General features: G+C 41.4%; 1 protein-coding gene across 2 annotated transcripts; it reads left to right on the forward strand.

Annotated features, from left to right (window-relative positions):
• The first annotated feature begins 75 nt into the window (after positions 1 to 75).
• Positions 76 to 15268, forward strand: rpap1 (RNA polymerase II associated protein 1). 2 transcript variants are annotated; one of them, XM_067613625.1, is made up of 27 exons: positions 76 to 164; positions 1249 to 1455; positions 1621 to 1769; positions 2316 to 2408; positions 2649 to 2814; positions 3010 to 3174; positions 3333 to 3554; positions 4409 to 4524; positions 4667 to 4765; positions 5198 to 5299; positions 5393 to 5560; positions 8216 to 8392; positions 8542 to 8676; positions 8772 to 8942; positions 9315 to 9472; positions 9629 to 9799; positions 9901 to 10099; positions 10494 to 10603; positions 10721 to 10916; positions 11030 to 11176; positions 11549 to 11691; positions 11877 to 12309; positions 12559 to 12677; positions 12766 to 12997; positions 13160 to 13336; positions 14007 to 14063; positions 14478 to 15268. In XM_067613625.1, exons 2-27 carry the CDS (start codon positions 1251 to 1253, stop codon positions 14625 to 14627), a joined length of 4260 nt encoding a protein of 1419 aa, XP_067469726.1. In that variant the 5' UTR covers positions 76 to 164; positions 1249 to 1250; the 3' UTR covers positions 14628 to 15268. The 2 variants fall into 2 exon arrangements, with proteins under 2 accessions (XP_067469726.1, XP_067469727.1); XM_067613626.1 differs by lacking the exon at positions 76 to 164 and adding an exon at positions 217 to 473.
• Positions 15269 to 18213: the final 2945 nt, after the last annotated feature.

Consider the following 18213-nt stretch of genomic DNA (forward strand, 5'->3'; position numbering starts at 1 on the left):
ATTTTGGGAGGAAGGTGAAGGAGCCGCTGACGTCATGCCTCGCGCTATCTTTATATTGGCAGAGCTTTTATTTTGAAAGTAGCGTGTGGTGTGTCATAGTAAAAATCGTCCGGGTGTTCGTACTTCCTGTCTAAATTCAAGACTGAGCCGCCACTTAACTGAAGGTTAGCCAGCGCTATTACAAACCATTTTAAAACGATTTTTAAAAAGCCGCTCTGTGGTGATACAATGTGTGATTAGAATAGTTTTAATGTTCTGAATATTGCAGCTACATTAGAGGAAAGTCTGGGGCTTCAAGCTAACGTTAAGCTAACTGTTACGTTACATTCGTTCCCGGTGCGTGTTGGATGTAAACTTAAAGACATGTGAAAGCAACAAAGCTATATTTAAGATAGCTAGGTATAGACAGTTTATTTAGGTTAATTAGTTTTACTTTGTCGCTTCTCGGTTCTTTCTTACACTCCTAGATGACGGTAATTATTGTTTTTAGCCTCTAACGTTAGTCGTGGGCAGGTGAGACATGATGTTGAATAAGTTACACAATATAATCTTAAATGAGGATGCTATTCAATCTACAAGACCTAACCATCAGCTAAACACAGAGTAATGAAACAGAGGACTCCTTGAATGGGTTTTAATTCATTCAGATCCCATCTTTTATAAGTCATCAGGGGCGTAGCTGTTGTTCTTTGGGTCCCCTCCAGCTGTGGGCCCCTTGAAGGACCAGTGTGTAGGATCTAGTGGCATCATGGGGTGAGGTTGCAGATTGCAACCAGCTGAATACCTCTTCCCGTCCCCTCCCCTTCAAAGTGTATAGGACAACCTATGGTTGCCACAAAACTCACGAAAAACACAAAAGGCCCTCTCAAGAGCCAGTGTTTATTTGTCCGTTCTAGGCTACTTTAGAAACTTGGTGAGTTACATGGAAGAGGACCCGCTCCCTATGTAGATATAAAGGGCTCTTTTTAATGTAACATAAATAAAACGATTCATATTTCCAGTACTTTTCTAAATAAAACATACTTCTGATTATTATATTCCATTTCTGCCAAGTCCGTTCCCCTAAATGCCACTAAATTCTACACACTGCACCTTTAAATCATCATCACCTCTCATTCAAACAGTGATGGTCCTGTGTTGTCTCTTAGGTTATGGTTAAGATTACTTGAGATGACTGGTTGAGTTTAGGTTAAAGTAAGGGGAAACACATCATTGACTTTGTCTTAACATTGTCTGTGTCATTTGAAGGGATGTTGCGACGTCCCAAGCCAACTGACTCGGAGGCAGACCTCCTAAGAGAGCAGCAGAAGTTTCTGACCTCTGGTGCTCCGTCTGCTGCCAGCGTTGTCCGCCGACCTGACAAGAGGAGAGGCGAGGCAGGAGGAGGAGGAGGAGGAGAAGAAGACCACAACGGGGAGAATGGAGGAAGTCAGAGGGATGTGGTCACCATTGAAGGTTAAAGATATGTTTGTTTTTCCTCATCCTCTCTGGGTTTATTTTCAGGGTTTATCATGGGACATTTTCAGATGTGACTTCTAACAGCATAATGAGCCATATATCAGTAAGATTATTAAATACTGAAACTCCACATCTAATATAAAACTGTAACATTTTCTCCAGATCTTCCAGACCAACTCCCTTCTCTGACGCCGGCCCCTCCTAAGAAGTCTCGCTTTAAAGCCAGCCGCGTCACCTTCGAGGATGAGGATGCTGAGGCAAGGCTGGACAGACAAGACACTCACATCAGTGCTGTTCTCTCCAAGATTGTTGTAAGTGTTATAAAACCGAACCCCTACTTTTCCTCAAGGATATAACGTAGCTGGTAACACTTTACTTTATTTAGCATTTATAACAAATATATAAACATTTAACACATACTCTATAACACTTTATAATCTATTTGTAAGCTGATATAAGGACATTTTTTTAAAGTGTTAATTAATGTACATCATTTGTCAACAATTAACTTCTCCTGTGAGGACATATTTTATAGTATTACAACTGTGTTTTACTACATTTTCATTCATTATCTATCTATATGTCAGCATCCAAGGGAAGAGTTATAGTTCTTGACAAATACTTTCATAAACACATATCTGCCTACATATCTGCTTACAATTACATTATAGTGTGTTATAAGCCATTTATTAAATGTTTATATTCTGCTTATAAATGCTAAATAGGAGGACTTGCAGATTTCTCAGTTCTTCAGAGTTGGCTGGTGTCTCGTTTAGTTTTACACAATACACAGTTTTAGTTGTTATTTTCTTAATTTTTCCACTCATGGATCTGTAACATTTGTTCTTTCTTTCAAGGAGAGAGATACCAGCTCTACTCCAATATCTCTACCAGCATTTACAGGCATGGCTTTCCCCAAAGTAATGCACCGCTCAGCAACCAGCAGTCAGGTAAAAAGGCATTAATGACTATTCCTCTGAAATTTTGAATGTTTAAGTGCATAAAAAACTAAATTTGAAACCAAATTGCAATTTACTATTTAGACAGATTGCTTCTTTCTATGTACAGAAATACATATTATCCAAAAAGTACTTATAAATATGTGATATTTCACCGTTCATCTGTCAACCCTGTTAAATGATTCTGGTTTACATTCATCTTAATTTTTAAGCAATCCCTCTTTCAACCAGGTGCTGCCGCCCTCAGCTGGTGGGAAGAAGAGCATCTTTGCTTGTCAGATTGCAGCTCAGAGACTAATGGAGGGAAAGACACCATTACGCTGTGCACCTGCAGCTGCTCAGAAAAATGAACCCAGAGAGCAGAACCTTCCTCCTGAGATCAGTATGGATACAGATCGTAAGTAAAGTACTTGATCGTGTTATTCTGAATGCCAGCTGATGTTGCTGTGCTTCTTAATAACCAGTCTGTTTGCCCAGATCACCCTACACTTTTGCTCTATGTTTGACAACAAAGTCTGTGGTGAAACATGTCCGGAAATGTGTGTTTTTCTGTCCCCTTTTCTCTGTCTACTCACTCCTCTCCACTCTCCAGAGCCAACTACAGTCTCAAGCCCAAGGTTAGTGTCTGGTCAGGGGCTTGTGGGCCCAGGTAGCTCAGGAGACATCGTGAGGATCCACAGGGAGAACCAGGCCAAGATCCAGGCGATGTCTCAGTCTGAGATACTAGAGGAACAGAAGAAACTCTTATCTCAGCTTGGTAGGTAATGATGTTGTCCACTCTGATAGTTAAGTGTATGTTGAAATGAAGACATGATCTGCACTGAGTTTGTATCTTGACTAGTGAAGTACATAAAAAACTTTTTCTTTCATTTTGTCAGTACCGCTGTGTATAACATGATTATTTCTGCGTCCCAGATCCTAGACTGGTGGAGTTTGTTAGATCTCGTAAAACCCAGAGCGTCCCGTCCTCTGCTTCCCCATCCAAACACCCCGAGGGCAAAAGCATCAAGGAAAACTTTCCTCTCGAAAATCGTAGCGCAGAGTCAGACTCCCCCAGTGCTGCTGTGCTGTTTCAGAAACCCCAAGAAGTAGAGATGGAGGAAGAGGAGGAACTGTCACCACCACCTGCTGTGACGGGTATGATGGATTCAAAATAAACCCTTTTAAAGCTTCTACCTTGTCGGTTGCTTTTGATCTCTGCTGCTGGAGATATAAATGAATCTACATCACTTCAGTTATATGTCTGACAAAGCTATATGATTATTTCACACCACTTCTTGCTTTTTTTTGGCTTGGTGAAATTGTAACCTCATTGCTGAGCTTGTCAAAGTCTTTGTCAAAAAGAACAGCACACCTGACTGTCTGCCAGCTTCCTCTCCCTCCTTTCCTGACCTATCCCTGTTACCTGATCATTTTCCTTCCCTCTCTCTGCTTTCTCTTTCTCTCCCCACTCTATTAAGCATCCATTCTCTAATTGTATAACTAATGTGGGATGTTTCTGCTGCATGGCTAACATCCAAACATAAAGCTAATCGTTGGCTCCACTTTGTGTGATTAGTAGAAGAGCCAGAAGCAGCCACTCTCTGCAATTAAGTCACTGCAGATCATTCAAAGACAGCTCCCAGCCCTGATGAAAGTGTTGCTAATGGTATACTGCATATTATTGCATCGTGCATATAAAGACAGATCTTGCACATCAGTTAAACAGTTTCCAAAAAAATCAGAATAAACAAAGCTGTTTTTGTCACTTTGTTATTGTGGCTAAGATGATTTACTGTCTCCTCTTCGGTACCTCCCTTTCACAGAAAACCACTGTGTTAAGACTGCAATTGTGGATTGTTTTCACTGTGTAGAAGTTGTTTTTTTGGATTTGTCGCTTTGTTTGTGGTGGCTGCAACAAATGACAGTTGTACTATGTGATCTGAGCAATTCTACATTGTTTCTCAACATGCTTTCGCCCCTTGTGTGTGTGTGTTTGTGTGTGAATTCAGAGAAGGATCTGCCAGTGAAGCCTCAGAAGGAATGGGTCCACATGGATAAGCTGGAGCCGGAGAAGCTGGAGTGGATGAGAGACTTACCTGCACCCAGAAGCAAAAGAACCAAGCAGGTAAGGAGCGATTCCTTACAAGACAGATACTACTTTGATTTATTTCTATTCAAATATGACACTTTATTTAGTTTAGTTCTCTTGAGTTAAACCTGAGTTGTTTACCCGAGCCAACACATTTTGTGGTTTTGTGTTCTGATAGGCTATGCAGGCTCGTTTTGATTTTAATGGGACTTTAATCCCCCCCACTGAGGACCTGCCCACCCACCTGGGGCTGCACCACCATGGGGAGGAGCCTGAGGTCAGTAGGCAATAAGTCTTTTTTAATGCTTTTGTGTCATAAATAAAGTACAATATCTTAAAGTCTGTTACTCATGATGTTATTGTAGTTAAAACAAGTTGAAACAAGTAGAAATTTATGTTTAAATCATATTTGGTTTTGGAAATTTAATTAAAAAGTCGAAATAGTAATTAGATTGTTGCAGACAAAGACTGGATCTGACAGCCTCAGCATTAACCAACTCTTGATTGAATTGTTACTGGCCTTTAAAGAGTATTGTGCCTCTATTTACCGCAGTAAAACAGTAAAGAGTGAGGCACCATCATGACACTGAAAAGCCAGAGTCTTCTCAAATTGTGCTTTTTAGGCTGCTAATCTGGCTCTTTGAGACTGGCTCCTGCTCTTTTGGTTTTTCTTCTGTTTTAATTTCTGACATTGAGGATCTCTCTCCAGCGGGCAGGTTACTCCCTGCACGAGCTCTTCCTGCTGTCTCGGAGTCAGATCTTCCAGCAGAGGAGTCTGGCACTCAACACTCTAGCCAACATCCTATCAAAGGTACAGAAACATACACACACAGTCATGCGCATACCTTCAGTGGCACATACTCTGTTGTCATTCATGCTCAACCTGCATGTCTTACCCTCTTAGGCACGTGCCGGAGAATACCTGCCAGTTCTGAAAGGCAGCGTGATGTCCACTCTGCTCGACGCCGGCCTGCTCTTCCTGCTCCGCTTTGCGCTGGATGATGGCGTGGAGGGAGTGATGTCTGTGGCTGTGCATGCGCTCAAAGCACTCCTAGTGTGTGCAGAGGATGAAGTAAGACCACTCTTTCAGTAATTTTCATTTACAAATGGATGTAACTCAGTCCACACAAATTTTCAGCAATTGTTGTAATTTTCTTTTGCTAGGTAGCTCCTAGCTCCAACTTCCTCTATCATGGCGAAACATTAAATCTCAACACCTGCGTCATCAAAATCATGCAAGTTTTGGGCCCATTCACTTGAATTTCAATTAGTAAATTGAAAACCCTTGATGAGTTTGTGTGTAAAACAAATTAATTTCCTAATTTTCATCAAGTCTATTTTAGGAAAGTAAAGACTTTTAACTAGGGATGCACGACATTGGATTTTTGCCGATATCCGATATGCTGATATTTCCAACTCATTGTGGCCAATTGCCAATGCCGATACCAATATATGCACATATTTTTACCAGCTGGCTGAGAAGGCTATTACACATGCAAGCATAGATTATACTATGATCAAGAAAGACAATGTATGAAGGAAGAACTTAGGAAGACTGGAGTTCAGTAGCTCAGCATTAAAACTTTAATGAACCTGCCAAGTGAGTGGAGCAGTAGAGTTTTCTTTGAGTTTATGAGACAGACAGGATAAACGTGTAGGATTTAATCTCTGGTCCACACTCCGGAGCAGAGGGTGGCGGTAATGCACCTAATACGCTGGTTGCCAACCGCCAGCATAAACCAAAAAGAAGTCTGCGGTCTATTTCACGCCGATGGTCCCGGTGTTTCCTCCGCAGGCTCCACTTCACTCAGCTGCCCAACAGACCCGCTGCTTCTTCCCTTTTAACCTGAATAACTAACTGGGGCTCGGTGCTCTGGTTGGATCCACCTGTAGAGCCGGGGCTAACCTTAGCTGGGAGGCTAGCGGAGCGTTGGCCGCAGCGTGACCGTAAAGACGCACGACCAGTTAGCTTCCGCTAGCCTCTCAGCTAGACCCGGCTCTCTGTTTGGATCCAACCAGACCACCGAGCCCTGGTTTGTTATTCAGGTTAAAGTGGGAAGAACCAGTGGGTCTGTTGGCCAGCTGAGTGAAGTGAAACCTGCGGAAGAAACACCGGGACCATTAGGGTGAAACAGTCCATAGAGGAGCTGCTGTGTTCAGCTGCACAGATAGGAAATCCCTCGGCTGACAGGATGTACCACTCTGTTTGGAAAAATATTTTACTCTCCTCTTTTTGGTTTATAACAGGGGTTGGCAACCAGCATATTAGGTGCATTACTGCCACCCTCCACTTCGGACTGTGTACCAATGATTAAATCCTACACATTATTCCTGTCTGTCTAATAAACTACAAAACAAAACTGCTGCTCCACCCTCTTGGCAGGTCCATAAAAGTTTTAATGCTGAGCTCCAGAACTCCAGTCTTCCTGAGTTCTTCCCTCATATAGCCTACAGTCTCTCTTGTTCATTAGTACAATATATGATTGCATGTGTAATAGTCTCCTCAGCCAAGTGGGAAAAAATATGTGCATACATGAACATCGGCAACTGGCAAAAATTCAAAAGTCAAAAGTAATCGTGTTAGATAATCGTGATCTCAATATTGAACAAGATAATTTTGCCATAATCGAGAAAAAACAACATAAATTGTGATTTACACACACACACACACACACACACACACACACACACACACACACACACACACACACACACACAAAGAGTTTAAATATGTATGTGATACATTGTAAATATGTATGTAATGAATTGTTTTCTTTAAGAAACTGTTACTTGAACATTTTTCAGTGTGCTCCTAAAGTTATATATGTACTCCTAATTTTCTCTCTCCCTCTCAGTTGGAGAGGAGAATGTCACTCTTCTTGTGAAACATCCTCATAAATCTCATGACTTTGGCCAAATCCTACATAAAAAATCACATTTTTAGGGCCTGAGCCCCAAAGGGGCCCCAAAGGAAATTTCGTCGCTAATCCATTGATACAGGTTTCAAAGTGGTCAGACTTATAGTTTAGACATCAGAACCATTTGTTTGACACAAAGTCCATGCCTAGAGATTGTCTCCCCATTGGTTTACATTGTAAGGTGTGATGTGGCACTCCAACTTTCAGGGCTTATTATATCTAAACCGTTTGAGTTATTACAACGTTTTTAATAACTGTTGTTCAGCATAGTGTCATAAGTCATGTATTCAAGTTTGAAGCAGATACCATAACGCCCTAGGAGGAGATAGTGTTTCTTGAGGGTCCAAAATTGGTGCAAAGTCATACTTTAATGGGCATATTGTGGACTTCCTGTTGGATTTAGGTCAGGGGTGTCAGCATATGATTTGTAGGTCTTGATGAGACGAATAATTGAGTTTTGGTTCGATCTCTCTACGACATTCCTACGGGACGTGGCAGCCATATTAGATACATAGGTGGCGCTATAGAGCACATTTTGGCACTTTGGGGGATAATTTTTACATTTTATCAAATTTTTCACCAGACCTGATGTGTGTGTGAAATTAAGGGTTGAAGTGGCGTAATAATAAAGAAAGAAGAAGAAGAAGAAGAAAGAAACAAACACACAAAATACAATAGGGTCTTCGCCCCTTTGGGGCTCAGGCCCTAATTAAACACCTAATTGATAGAAGATTGAATAAACAGTAGCTTTCCATCACCTCAATCCAATATCTAGTCCTTCAGATTCAAAAGATTTGTTCCCTTCTCAGGAATGTTTGGACTGCACCTTCTCCTGGTTTCGCGGCCTGGCTTCCTTCCCTCTGCTGCCGTCTGCCCAGGAGGAGGAGGAGGATGATGAAGGGCTGGATGAAATTATGAAGGAGACAGCCAAGGAGAAGGAAGAGAGGAAGAGTGATCATGATGTGGCCAGGCAGGATGTTGTCAAGGTAAAAAAAAAAAAACAACAATAATGTTTACTTTAGAAAAGCTAGACAGAAAGTCATTTTTCCTTTTTATCGTTTTTACGTGTTTGCCTTAACTTTTCTGATTTATTATGTATTTTGTAAATCTAATAAAGGAGTCGTGTCTGTTTCAGGGTCTGCTAAAGATGAAACTGCTCCCCAGACTTCGTTACATCCTTGAGGTGGTCCGGCCCTCTCCCCGGGTGGTACAGGATGTCCTGGAGGTCCTGACCCGTATTGCTAGACACTCCTCCTCATCTGCCACTCGGGTAACAACAGTAACAGCTACAATACCAGTCACAAATTTAATTAACACTGTCTATATTTTTCTTCAAATTTCATTTGTTATATTTTATCCTTTCAGGTGTTGGACTGTCCTCGCCTGATGGAAACGGTGATGTCAGAGTTCCTTCCCACTTCCTGGACAGCGCCGTCTTTTCCCCTTCCTCAGTCTGTTTACGGACTCCCACTAGCCAGCACCATGAAGCTCTTAAGAGTTTTGGCCACCTCAGGGAGACATGCCTGTGCCAGACTGGTAAGTGCCATGTGGAATCTGTCAGGTTCAGTGCAAGGTGTTTGTTTCATCCTGCAGTATGAATGAGAACAGCCTTAAAGCAGCATGTTAGATTTGACAAGGTGCTACTTAGTGACCGAGAGATTATCATTATTCTTTATGTTATTCTTCAAGCCAACTAGCATGCATATTATCAATAACAAACTTTTGGGATTTATTATTTGTCTGTAAGACATAAAATTAAGAGTCAAGTCATCTAACCATCCTCTTTTGAAAAAAAATCTTTATGATAAGTGCTATATATATATGTAGTTTTAAAGAGTCATTCAAATTATTCCATCATTCCTTTGTGTGTTAACATCAATAGTATTTCTTACTCTTTTCTCCCCCTAGTTAAACTCTCTGGGAGTGAGGGAGCGTCTGTCTTGTCTGCTGAGTGCTGAGCCCAGTGAGCTGCTGCTGGAGCCGAGTGAGGCCCTCAGGATCACTACTGAGGCCTACAGGCTGTGGGCTTTAGCTGCTGGCTACGGACAGGCCTGCAAATTATACATGTATGTTACTTTAAAGCTTTATTAAGCATTTTGACCGTTAGCGGCAGAAAAACAATAAAAGAAACTCACAAGGCTTAATATATGCTTAATTTTCACCTCAGTTCCTCCCTTACAGTGCTTGTTTTTGATTGCTGTACCGTCATTTTTATTCCCCAGAGACCTGTATCCAGCCTTATTGAAGGCGTTGCAGTCTGTTCACCGAGTGCTGGCCCCCTCAGATCCTCTGCTGCCTCTGCAGCTGCAGCGGGTCTTGGCCCTGCTCTCCCTGCTCACGCAGGTTACACACACCGCCGGCTGCCACCAGGAACTACAGGCTGGCATGGTCAGGTACAGAGGACCTACATGAACTGATGAAATTATTCATTAACAGAATCTTAAATCGACCAAACTATTTTCCTTCTCATGTTCCTTTCTTTCTTTTTTTTCAGCTCTCAGGGAGATGAGTGTCCTCCTCCTCCTCCTCCAGTGTCATGGGGTCATGTCACAGGGTTGCAGGCAACTCTGTTGGGGCATTTTAAGGGCTTTGTTAAGAGCCTTGATAATCCAGTTCAGAAAAACAGCAGCCTGACTCTGATACCAGCTTATCTCCTCTACCTAGAAGCTTACTACTATCAGCTCTCCAGACAAGTACGTCTTCCTACCTTGTACTCATTACCTTGCAGGGAAATGTAAGTGGTAGCACCAAATGTTGGTTGTTCATTGCCACTGGAAAGTCATGTAAATTTACAAAAGAAGTTAGCAAATATAAGTGATTATTTTCATTGCAAATTCATAAGACTAAAAAACAAACAAATACCAAGAGAGAAGATGCTTAATATTTTTTGGAAATCTGGCCACACCGGCATAATTTAACTACTAAAATTTACAAAACTACAAATCCAGGAACAATATATTAAATGAAGCAGTTTGTAAATGAAGAAAAGCTTCTAAGTCTCATCATATACTAGCTCTGAGTACACTTCAATTGAAGTGTAACATGGAAAATACCAAATATTTACAATCATGTGTCTCTCTTCCTCAGAACTGTTTCAAGCCAGTGGAAACCCTTCAGGAACTAGAGCTGCTGACGTCTGAGGTTCTCCTCCCACTGCTGTCCCACAATGCTGTTCAAGACTTGATAAAGAACCTCAAGTATGTTTCATTTAATATGAAGTCAATGTAGTCATTTTAGTTCTTATTACTCTGTTTTATTGTCACATAATACCAATTTTTCTTAACTCTTTCATTGCTACTTTTGTGTTACACCAGGTCTTCCTCAGTGGTATGTAATGCCCAATCTCGTCATCTGGGGCCAGAAAGCATTCCTAGCCTCCCCAGTTTGGCCTGCCCAGGATGGAGGGACCGTCCGGGACTGGTTGTTCCCAGCTCCCCCTTCCCTCTTCTCACAGGCCTGGGCCTCCTCCTGGAAACAATCACAGGCATCCACAAAGGACTCAGCTGCAAGGTAAGTCTTTATCATGCTAGGACAAACATAGATTTTGCTGCCATCTTGTGGTAGCATATAGAAAATCCTGTATATTTATCTCAGCTGTCCCCTCACTATCTCTCACTATCTAGTTCACTGGTCTCCTCCTGTCTGAACCTGTGATTGGTTACCTGCGGAGCTGCAGTCAGGCCAGGCCCACCCTGTCTCACACCAGGGCCTGGCTTCTCCGTCATGAGCACCACCTTCTCTACCTGCTGCTGCGGCTGGCACATAGACTGGTAAGATCAAACTCCAAAACACCCTAAATATTTTTTTTGAAGTTACTTGTTACTCATTACCTTGTGAGATGTTCTGCTCCAAGCTCATACACTCTGCATGTCCGTAGTAAATGCTAAATCACTCATTTTATATCATTTAAAGTCTTGTCCAAAAAGAGATCATGAGAAGGTACAGGCCAGCGTGACTTCCTTTCTATCTGATCTTTGGATGGTCTGTGTGTAATCTCATCTTTAATGTTGGAATAAACAGATTTTTCTTTATCCTCATACTTGGGTCCTGGACATGTTTCATCCTGAATCTGTGTTTTCTCACCTCACAAACCTCATTTCTGCTATGTTCTTTCTCCTCCATCCTGTTCTGACTTTTCTCAGGTTCCCATTGAGCGTGAAGTTGCAAAGCATGCATCGCTGTACCACCAGGTGGCGCTGGTTCTGCTGCCATGGTTACTACCAGGCAGTGAATACCTGGCGCATGAACTGCTTTCCACCATCATCTTCAGCAAAGACTTTATATCGTGAGTTTAGCTTTAACTTGGCATTAAGTACATGCATGAAGTTTTCCACATTGCAAGAAGAAAACATGATCAACCAAAAGAGCCTAAAATATCTGTGTTCTTATATTCAATGTTGATTTTGAGCCATTTTCATCAAAAGTGATGTTCTACATTATTACAGCGGTTTATGTCTCTTTATCTTCCAGAGAGGGCCACAGCGGAGGGCCCGAGGCTGTTGAGCTGGGGGAGCTGAAGCTCCACGAGGAGACGCACCATCACGCCTCTCCTTCCCTCCAGACTGTAGGAGCTCTCCTGAGAGAAGCCTGCGCCCAGCTGCCGTCCATCCGGGGCTGCTTCCTCACTCACCTGGCCCATCTGGAGTCATCAGTGCTGGTGTCCCGAGATGCTCTCCTCAGCCGCAACCCGTGGATCAACTCCCATCTCCTCCCGGAGCTCACCGGTCCCACCCTGCCGTCTGATTGGCCTTTCCTCCCGCTCGTCAGCCTGTACGAGCAAACGGGGGTGTCTGACGGGGGCGGGCTGGCGGTAGAGGATCTCCCTCAGGGGGCTCTGAGGACGGTGACCCACTGTCTGCAGTGGCTGCTGCTGCTTGAGGTCTGGAGGGAGGAAGCTCTTAAGGTACAAACCAAAATTAATTCTGATTTTTAAAATATAAGCCTTTCAGCTTCTCCCTCTCAAGTTAAACTTGATTTAAGTTTTAAATATAGATATTAGAGCTAAATTGATACTGGATTGAGGTTTATTTATGGGTGAATAATAATACCGATATAACTTTGGTAAATAAACACTAATCATTAATACTGGTTGCCTTCTAGTCTACATCATATCTGTTTCTGTAACTAACATCCAGAGCATTTTGTCATGTAGGTGATCCTCCCCGTTGCGAAGCTCGCCCACCTGTCCTGTGTGTTCCTGTGTTCCAGTGACTTGTTCCTGGAGAGACCAGTTCAGAAACTGGCCTGGGGTCTGTTCAGACTGCTGACCAGGTTTGATAAAACATGTTTAATATCTTTTTATAGCACAAAGAAAGGCGGCTAAGCTTCTGATGATAAACAAAAGCTCTTCTGTACACAGGCGATCCAGGCTGGACTCCCTGGACCTGAATGTCCCTCCTCCAGGTCTAGCTTCCTTCCAGGATTTGTATTCTGCTCTTTTGGCTCAGTATGAAGCTGTGTCCTTCGGAGACCGGCTGTTTGGATGCTGGGTCCTCTTGCCCCTGCAGAGGAGGTACAGCGCTACCTTGAGGCTGGCTGTGTTTGGAGAGCATGTAGGGATGCTGAGGTCTTTGGGGGTCACTCTGGAACAGGTATTCAAGAGGATGTTACTACTTTTTATTTTCAACTATAAAAAAATGTCTTTTGGAGTCTCAGTTGCTGTCTGTCTCTTTTCATAGCACACATATTCTATGATTATATAACACATGATTTTATTTTATATTTTCATCATCTCTTTGTTTCTTCATCCAAAGCTCTCCATCCCTATCGAGCGGTTCACATCTCCGCCTGAAGACTCCCTCCCTCTCCTGCGTCTCTACTTCCGCTCTCTGGTAACGGGCACCCTGAAGCCTTGTTGGTGTCCTGTCTTGTACGTGGTTGTCCTGTCTCACGTCAACTCTTTCATCTTCTCTCAGGATGCTGCAGCACAGGTAAGGCACTCCACTGCAAACATGTAGTATTTGTGTGAAGCATTGAATGGAAAACATACCTTAGAACAGATGGAAATGTTTTATTTTTGTATATCATATGAAAAACAGCTTCTCCAAAGGCTACAAACAGGGAATCCAATACTGTCTCTTGCCCTGCTTTCTCTGAATGATCTTATTATGTTAGGCTTGTGCTTTGTGGGTTTCTTTAATCAGCCACAGTGAAACAGACACATATGTGATGATTTAGCAAATCTAGAAGGTGCTGCAGCTGTACCGACTGGGAGGCTGGATTTGTGGGAAGCCGTCAGTGGTTTTATGCACATTTTCTGTGTCAAATATGAGCTCATTGAATGCAATATCTTGAAGATCTTACCAGTCCACAAAACCAGTCCTCATGTTATTGATTAACTGTCAATGGAGCAGCCTCAGAGCAGCTCCTTCAAGTCATGGTATGTGATTTTTATTTAACTGTGAGGATTTTGGGATTAATGTCCCAAAATAAGAAACACATTTGCCAACTCAAACTTATTTACTCCATTCACAAAGACGTTATTTTAGAGCAGTGAAGCTGAAAACATACATACATGCAGGTGGACTTTTAGTAAATACAGAGACATAAACTGAAGTACATCAATGAGGCTTTTGATCTTTAATCCCCTGGTCGTTACAGGAGGTTGAAGCAGCTCGACACGGTATGCTGAGGAAAATCTACTACCTGACTGATGAGGTACTCCTCTCCCTCGTTTTTTTCTTCTTCTGATGTTTACACACTGCGAGGTGTTTATTCATTGTACTCAATGCTTCCCTCGCTGCTCACGTTACTCTCTGATGATGTTTTCTCCACAATCTGTCCTCATTCCTGTGACAAACCAATCTGTTTCTTGCTGTTATTCATCTTATTGACCACCGGCCAAGTCGCTGTTATCCTGCTGGGACTGTTTTTTCTTACCATTTATGGTTATGGTTTTAAATCTTCTTTTGTTTTTATGTCTCAGGCTTAATTATGTGTCATGATACTTTCATCTTTATTCTCTTTTTTTATAAGTTTTACATCTAAAAGTTTTTGTTTGTCTTGTTTTTATGTTTTCAGTTTCTCTCTGTCTTTATCACCTCTTCCTAACTCTCTTCTCCTCATATCCAGGTGTTAAAGAACCACTTGCTACTTTTCCGCCTGCCCCAACCGCGCTCAGACGTCGGCTTCGACATGTACGAACAGTTGCCTCCCATTAGAGCAAAGCGTTTGGAAAGCATTGTGGGACTGCAGGACAGCAGCGATGATAAAGGAGACTGAGGGGAACAGGGAGTGGAAAAAAAATAAAGGTAGTGAGCCAAAAACAGAAGATGCAGTAGGAATGACAGTATAAGACTGAGAGCTCGAGGAGAGGATGCTGGGAAAGAAAGGTCGGAGGTGGGAGACAAAGACATTTATTCCAACTGCTAAGAGGCGGCTCATCAAGATGGACAAGGAGGCAACATGGTAACAAGAACATTTTCTGTGGCCTCTTTTTCTTAGCGGAGACCCAACTTGAGGTCGATAGCCAGTCAAATTCTTGGATGATGAAGCATTTTCAAATTATTTTAGCACTTAATAATACAGGACTTTCACTGGAAATGATATGAAAGCTTCTCTAATCTATTTTTTTTTGTTGGTTTTCTAAGGATACTTGAATATGTCTGAACCGCAACACAACCAAAGGTTAAATATAAATACTAAAAAGTGCAGTTTCAGAGGAGCACGGATTCCCTCAAAGGAAATGGGAGGAATTAAATGTTCTTCCTTGTGACTCCAGCTTCTTTTGCCACAGTTACTGTGTCTGCTGTGCTTGAAAAACAGCCCAGGATGATTCTTGGCATCTCAGAGTAATGACAAATGTCCTACTTTATAAGTGCCTGAAATTGTCTTTTTCTTTGTGAATAAAACATGATTCTAAATATGTGTAATGTTAACTTTTCTATACCGTTATCACTCTTGTAAGGCTCAGCACTGCAACAATAGACAACAACAATGCTTAAATTGAGCTTGTAGGGCAAGTTCTGATTGAGACATCACTAACCCTGAACACACACACACATTTTGATTACAATTGAAAGAAGAATGTTGTTCTCAAGTGTTTAAATAATTAAAGATTGGATTAAAAACCCAGCAAACAACTCATCCAGACTGTGTCTCTTGGGAACTATCGAGACAAGCAGAATGCATTGTTACTGCATATTGTCACTGATCAATAACACTCACTCTGACGTCCTTTTCCAACAAAGACCCTATTACTTTTCCATTGAAGTTAGCTTAAGTGTTGCCAGTGATCAGATTTGGAAAATGCCCATAAGGGACCAGTAGGTAGTATTTTCTGTGCATGTGTTTGAACATTCCCTGCTTGTGCCAAGTTTGATAAGTTGTGGGAATGAAATGAGTCCAACTGCTTAACAATAACACATTTTCACATACCCCATTGCACATACCAAACATCATGGCTATTTTTACAAATAACTCGAGGGAGTGAATATAGCTTTTGCGTTACTTGTGCATTATAATGTTTACAGTACAGGCACATTAGACACATTTATGAGTCAGGTTTTGGTTATTTTAAAACCGTCCTCCACTCAAAAATGTGTATCGCTTCTTGTTACTTCATTTTAATGTTTGAGCTTCACTGTGTTGAAGGACGTATTTGCAGAGTTTGACACTAGAAGGCTGGTTTCACATTCACATGATGAAGGGGGAAAGTTTCTCAGTGTTTACCGAAAATCTGAGTTTAACGTGTGTACCTATGAGCGTGATTTGTGACATCATTGTCTTTTTTTCATAGTTTTGAGCCAATTGTGGCAACAACTAAACTTGAAGCCTCTGGTGCACATACTGCACACTAAAATGGACTTTATAGTTAAGTAGGAGAAATCTTGTGTCCAGCGTTTAAACTTTTTTTAAATTTAAATATTTACAAATAGATTTTGGATTTTTAATGAGGTAAAGGGGTAGATGTGTTTTTTTAAGAATTTCTAATCAGTCAATTGAATTTTCTTTTTCAATGAAAAAAACATCAGACAACACACTCAGACAAATTATGAATCAAAGAGTATTTTTATATGTCTTAAAACATGTCTGGAGCTGATCTTGAATATTTTAATCAGTTTAAGGATTACATTCTCTGTGAGTAAAGCAAACTCTTGATTTACATTATATCCATCCTTCTATCTATTCACTTAATCTGGTGTACTGGAGCCTATCCCAGCATGAATTGAGGCAGGGTACATCTCTATTATAACATTTTACAGTTTAAAGCCACAAAATGACCAGATACACTTGGGGGGGGAAAGGTAGTTTTTCTAGAGGAGATATTGGCATGGTTCCCAGCAATAGCATAGCAACTCAAAATACACAACAACACGATACAATTACACGTAAGTAGAGTTGTTCTCCAACAGGAACTGATTTAAAATGATGGTCTCCAGGAAAAGGAAGCTCTTGCCAATAACAATAACTAGCATAACTCATCATATCAAATGAATATGAGCATAAATTCCTTGGCATAGGTCGCAATGAGGTGTGAAAACGACTGGACCCTTTTGTTTCCGTTTCTGTTGAGAGTTTTCACCCGGCAGAAGTTGATGTCGCTTAACAATTTCTGGACAATAACTTTCACTCTTCTGAACTTTGAATGTTTAACAGCAAACCTGACACGTCCAACACGTCTCATTAAGATTTTTACTGCAGCTGTAAAATCCACTCTCTCTTCTGGAGCGAGATCAGTCTATTCCAGGCTCACACACATTTCTTGACAGACTATTCATACAGTCATTTATCTGGTTTTGATGCCCTGTAAAGCACATGCTGAGATGAAATGAGTGTATGGAGAGTGTCATGTGGCTGCTGGTTTGATCCCTACAACAGGTGGAGTCCATCTTTGTCAAACAGAGCAGGATGTTTACAGTTAAACACCAAACTCCAGCGTGCCTTAGGGACGGAACAAATTCGTTCTTGCACTATATACGAGAACCTCCGCATCACAACCAAACACACAAACTCCTTATGAAACACTCATAGGCCTCTAATCCACTTTGTATTTGTCTTTCAATTCATTATGCAACGCCAAGGTTGTTGAGGGGAATTTCTGTTTCTTATTAAACTGATTTGTTTTCCTTTTTCCAATTTCACCACTGTGCAGATTTTTTCACATAACATGTCAGAGCATGGACTGGCACCAGGCAGTTTGATGTCATGTTCTTTATTCATTTCCTTTGTTTGACTCCCTCTGATTAAGCTGACCTGATCTTGTTTTCATAAGACAAAATGTCTATTGATTTAGCGTCTGCTCCAGATTCTTATTTCCCAGTGAAATTCTTTAGCATGTAATTAGCCGTTGAAAGACAATGGCACCTCCTGTGGGTACTAATAGTAGTCACAAGTTTCACTCCACATCTGGTCTGTATTTTGGTGTCATTCATGAGGAAATATGCAGAACTGTTCTGCTACAAAAGTGAGGAATCTGCAAACAGCCTCACTTAATTTAATCGTAAAGTTGACCAATGCAGCTCAAAAGTAAATTATCTACAGGGTTATAAAAGACTTATTTTCACAAATTAGGCAATTACTGTGACATATTTTTTCCTAATATAACACAATATTTCATAATGTGCCTCTTTATTTTGATACCAGTAGTAAATAAGTTTAATAATGATTGAAAATGACTGAAAATGATTTTGAAGACAATAATCCCTGTGTGTCCAGCAACTCTCAAGCCTTTTCCAAAGTCTTTTCACTGCAGAAAAATAAATTTGTAAATTCACATTTGGATCCACACTTGCTACCACAACAGCCCAGCTCAGTGGGACTATCACCGATTATCTTATAGCTCTTCAATGCAGTGATGATTGCATTG

Source organism: Thunnus thynnus, chromosome 16 (assembly GCF_963924715.1).
Source record: "Thunnus thynnus chromosome 16, fThuThy2.1, whole genome shotgun sequence".
NCBI lineage: Eukaryota > Metazoa > Chordata > Actinopteri > Scombriformes > Scombridae > Thunnus > Thunnus thynnus.

Coding starts and splice junctions, on each gene's coding strand:
- rpap1 (XM_067613625.1), top strand. CDS start 1,251: ATGTTGCGACGTCCCAAGCCAACTGACTCGGAGGCAGACCTCCTAAGA. Junction 3,175..3,332: donor GAAACTCTTATCTCAGCTTG/GTAGGTAATGAT, acceptor TCTGCGTCCCAG/ATCCTAGACTGGTGGAGTTT. Junction 11,692..11,876: donor TTCAGCAAAGACTTTATATC/GTGAGTTTAGCT, acceptor TTTATCTTCCAG/AGAGGGCCACAGCGGAGGGC.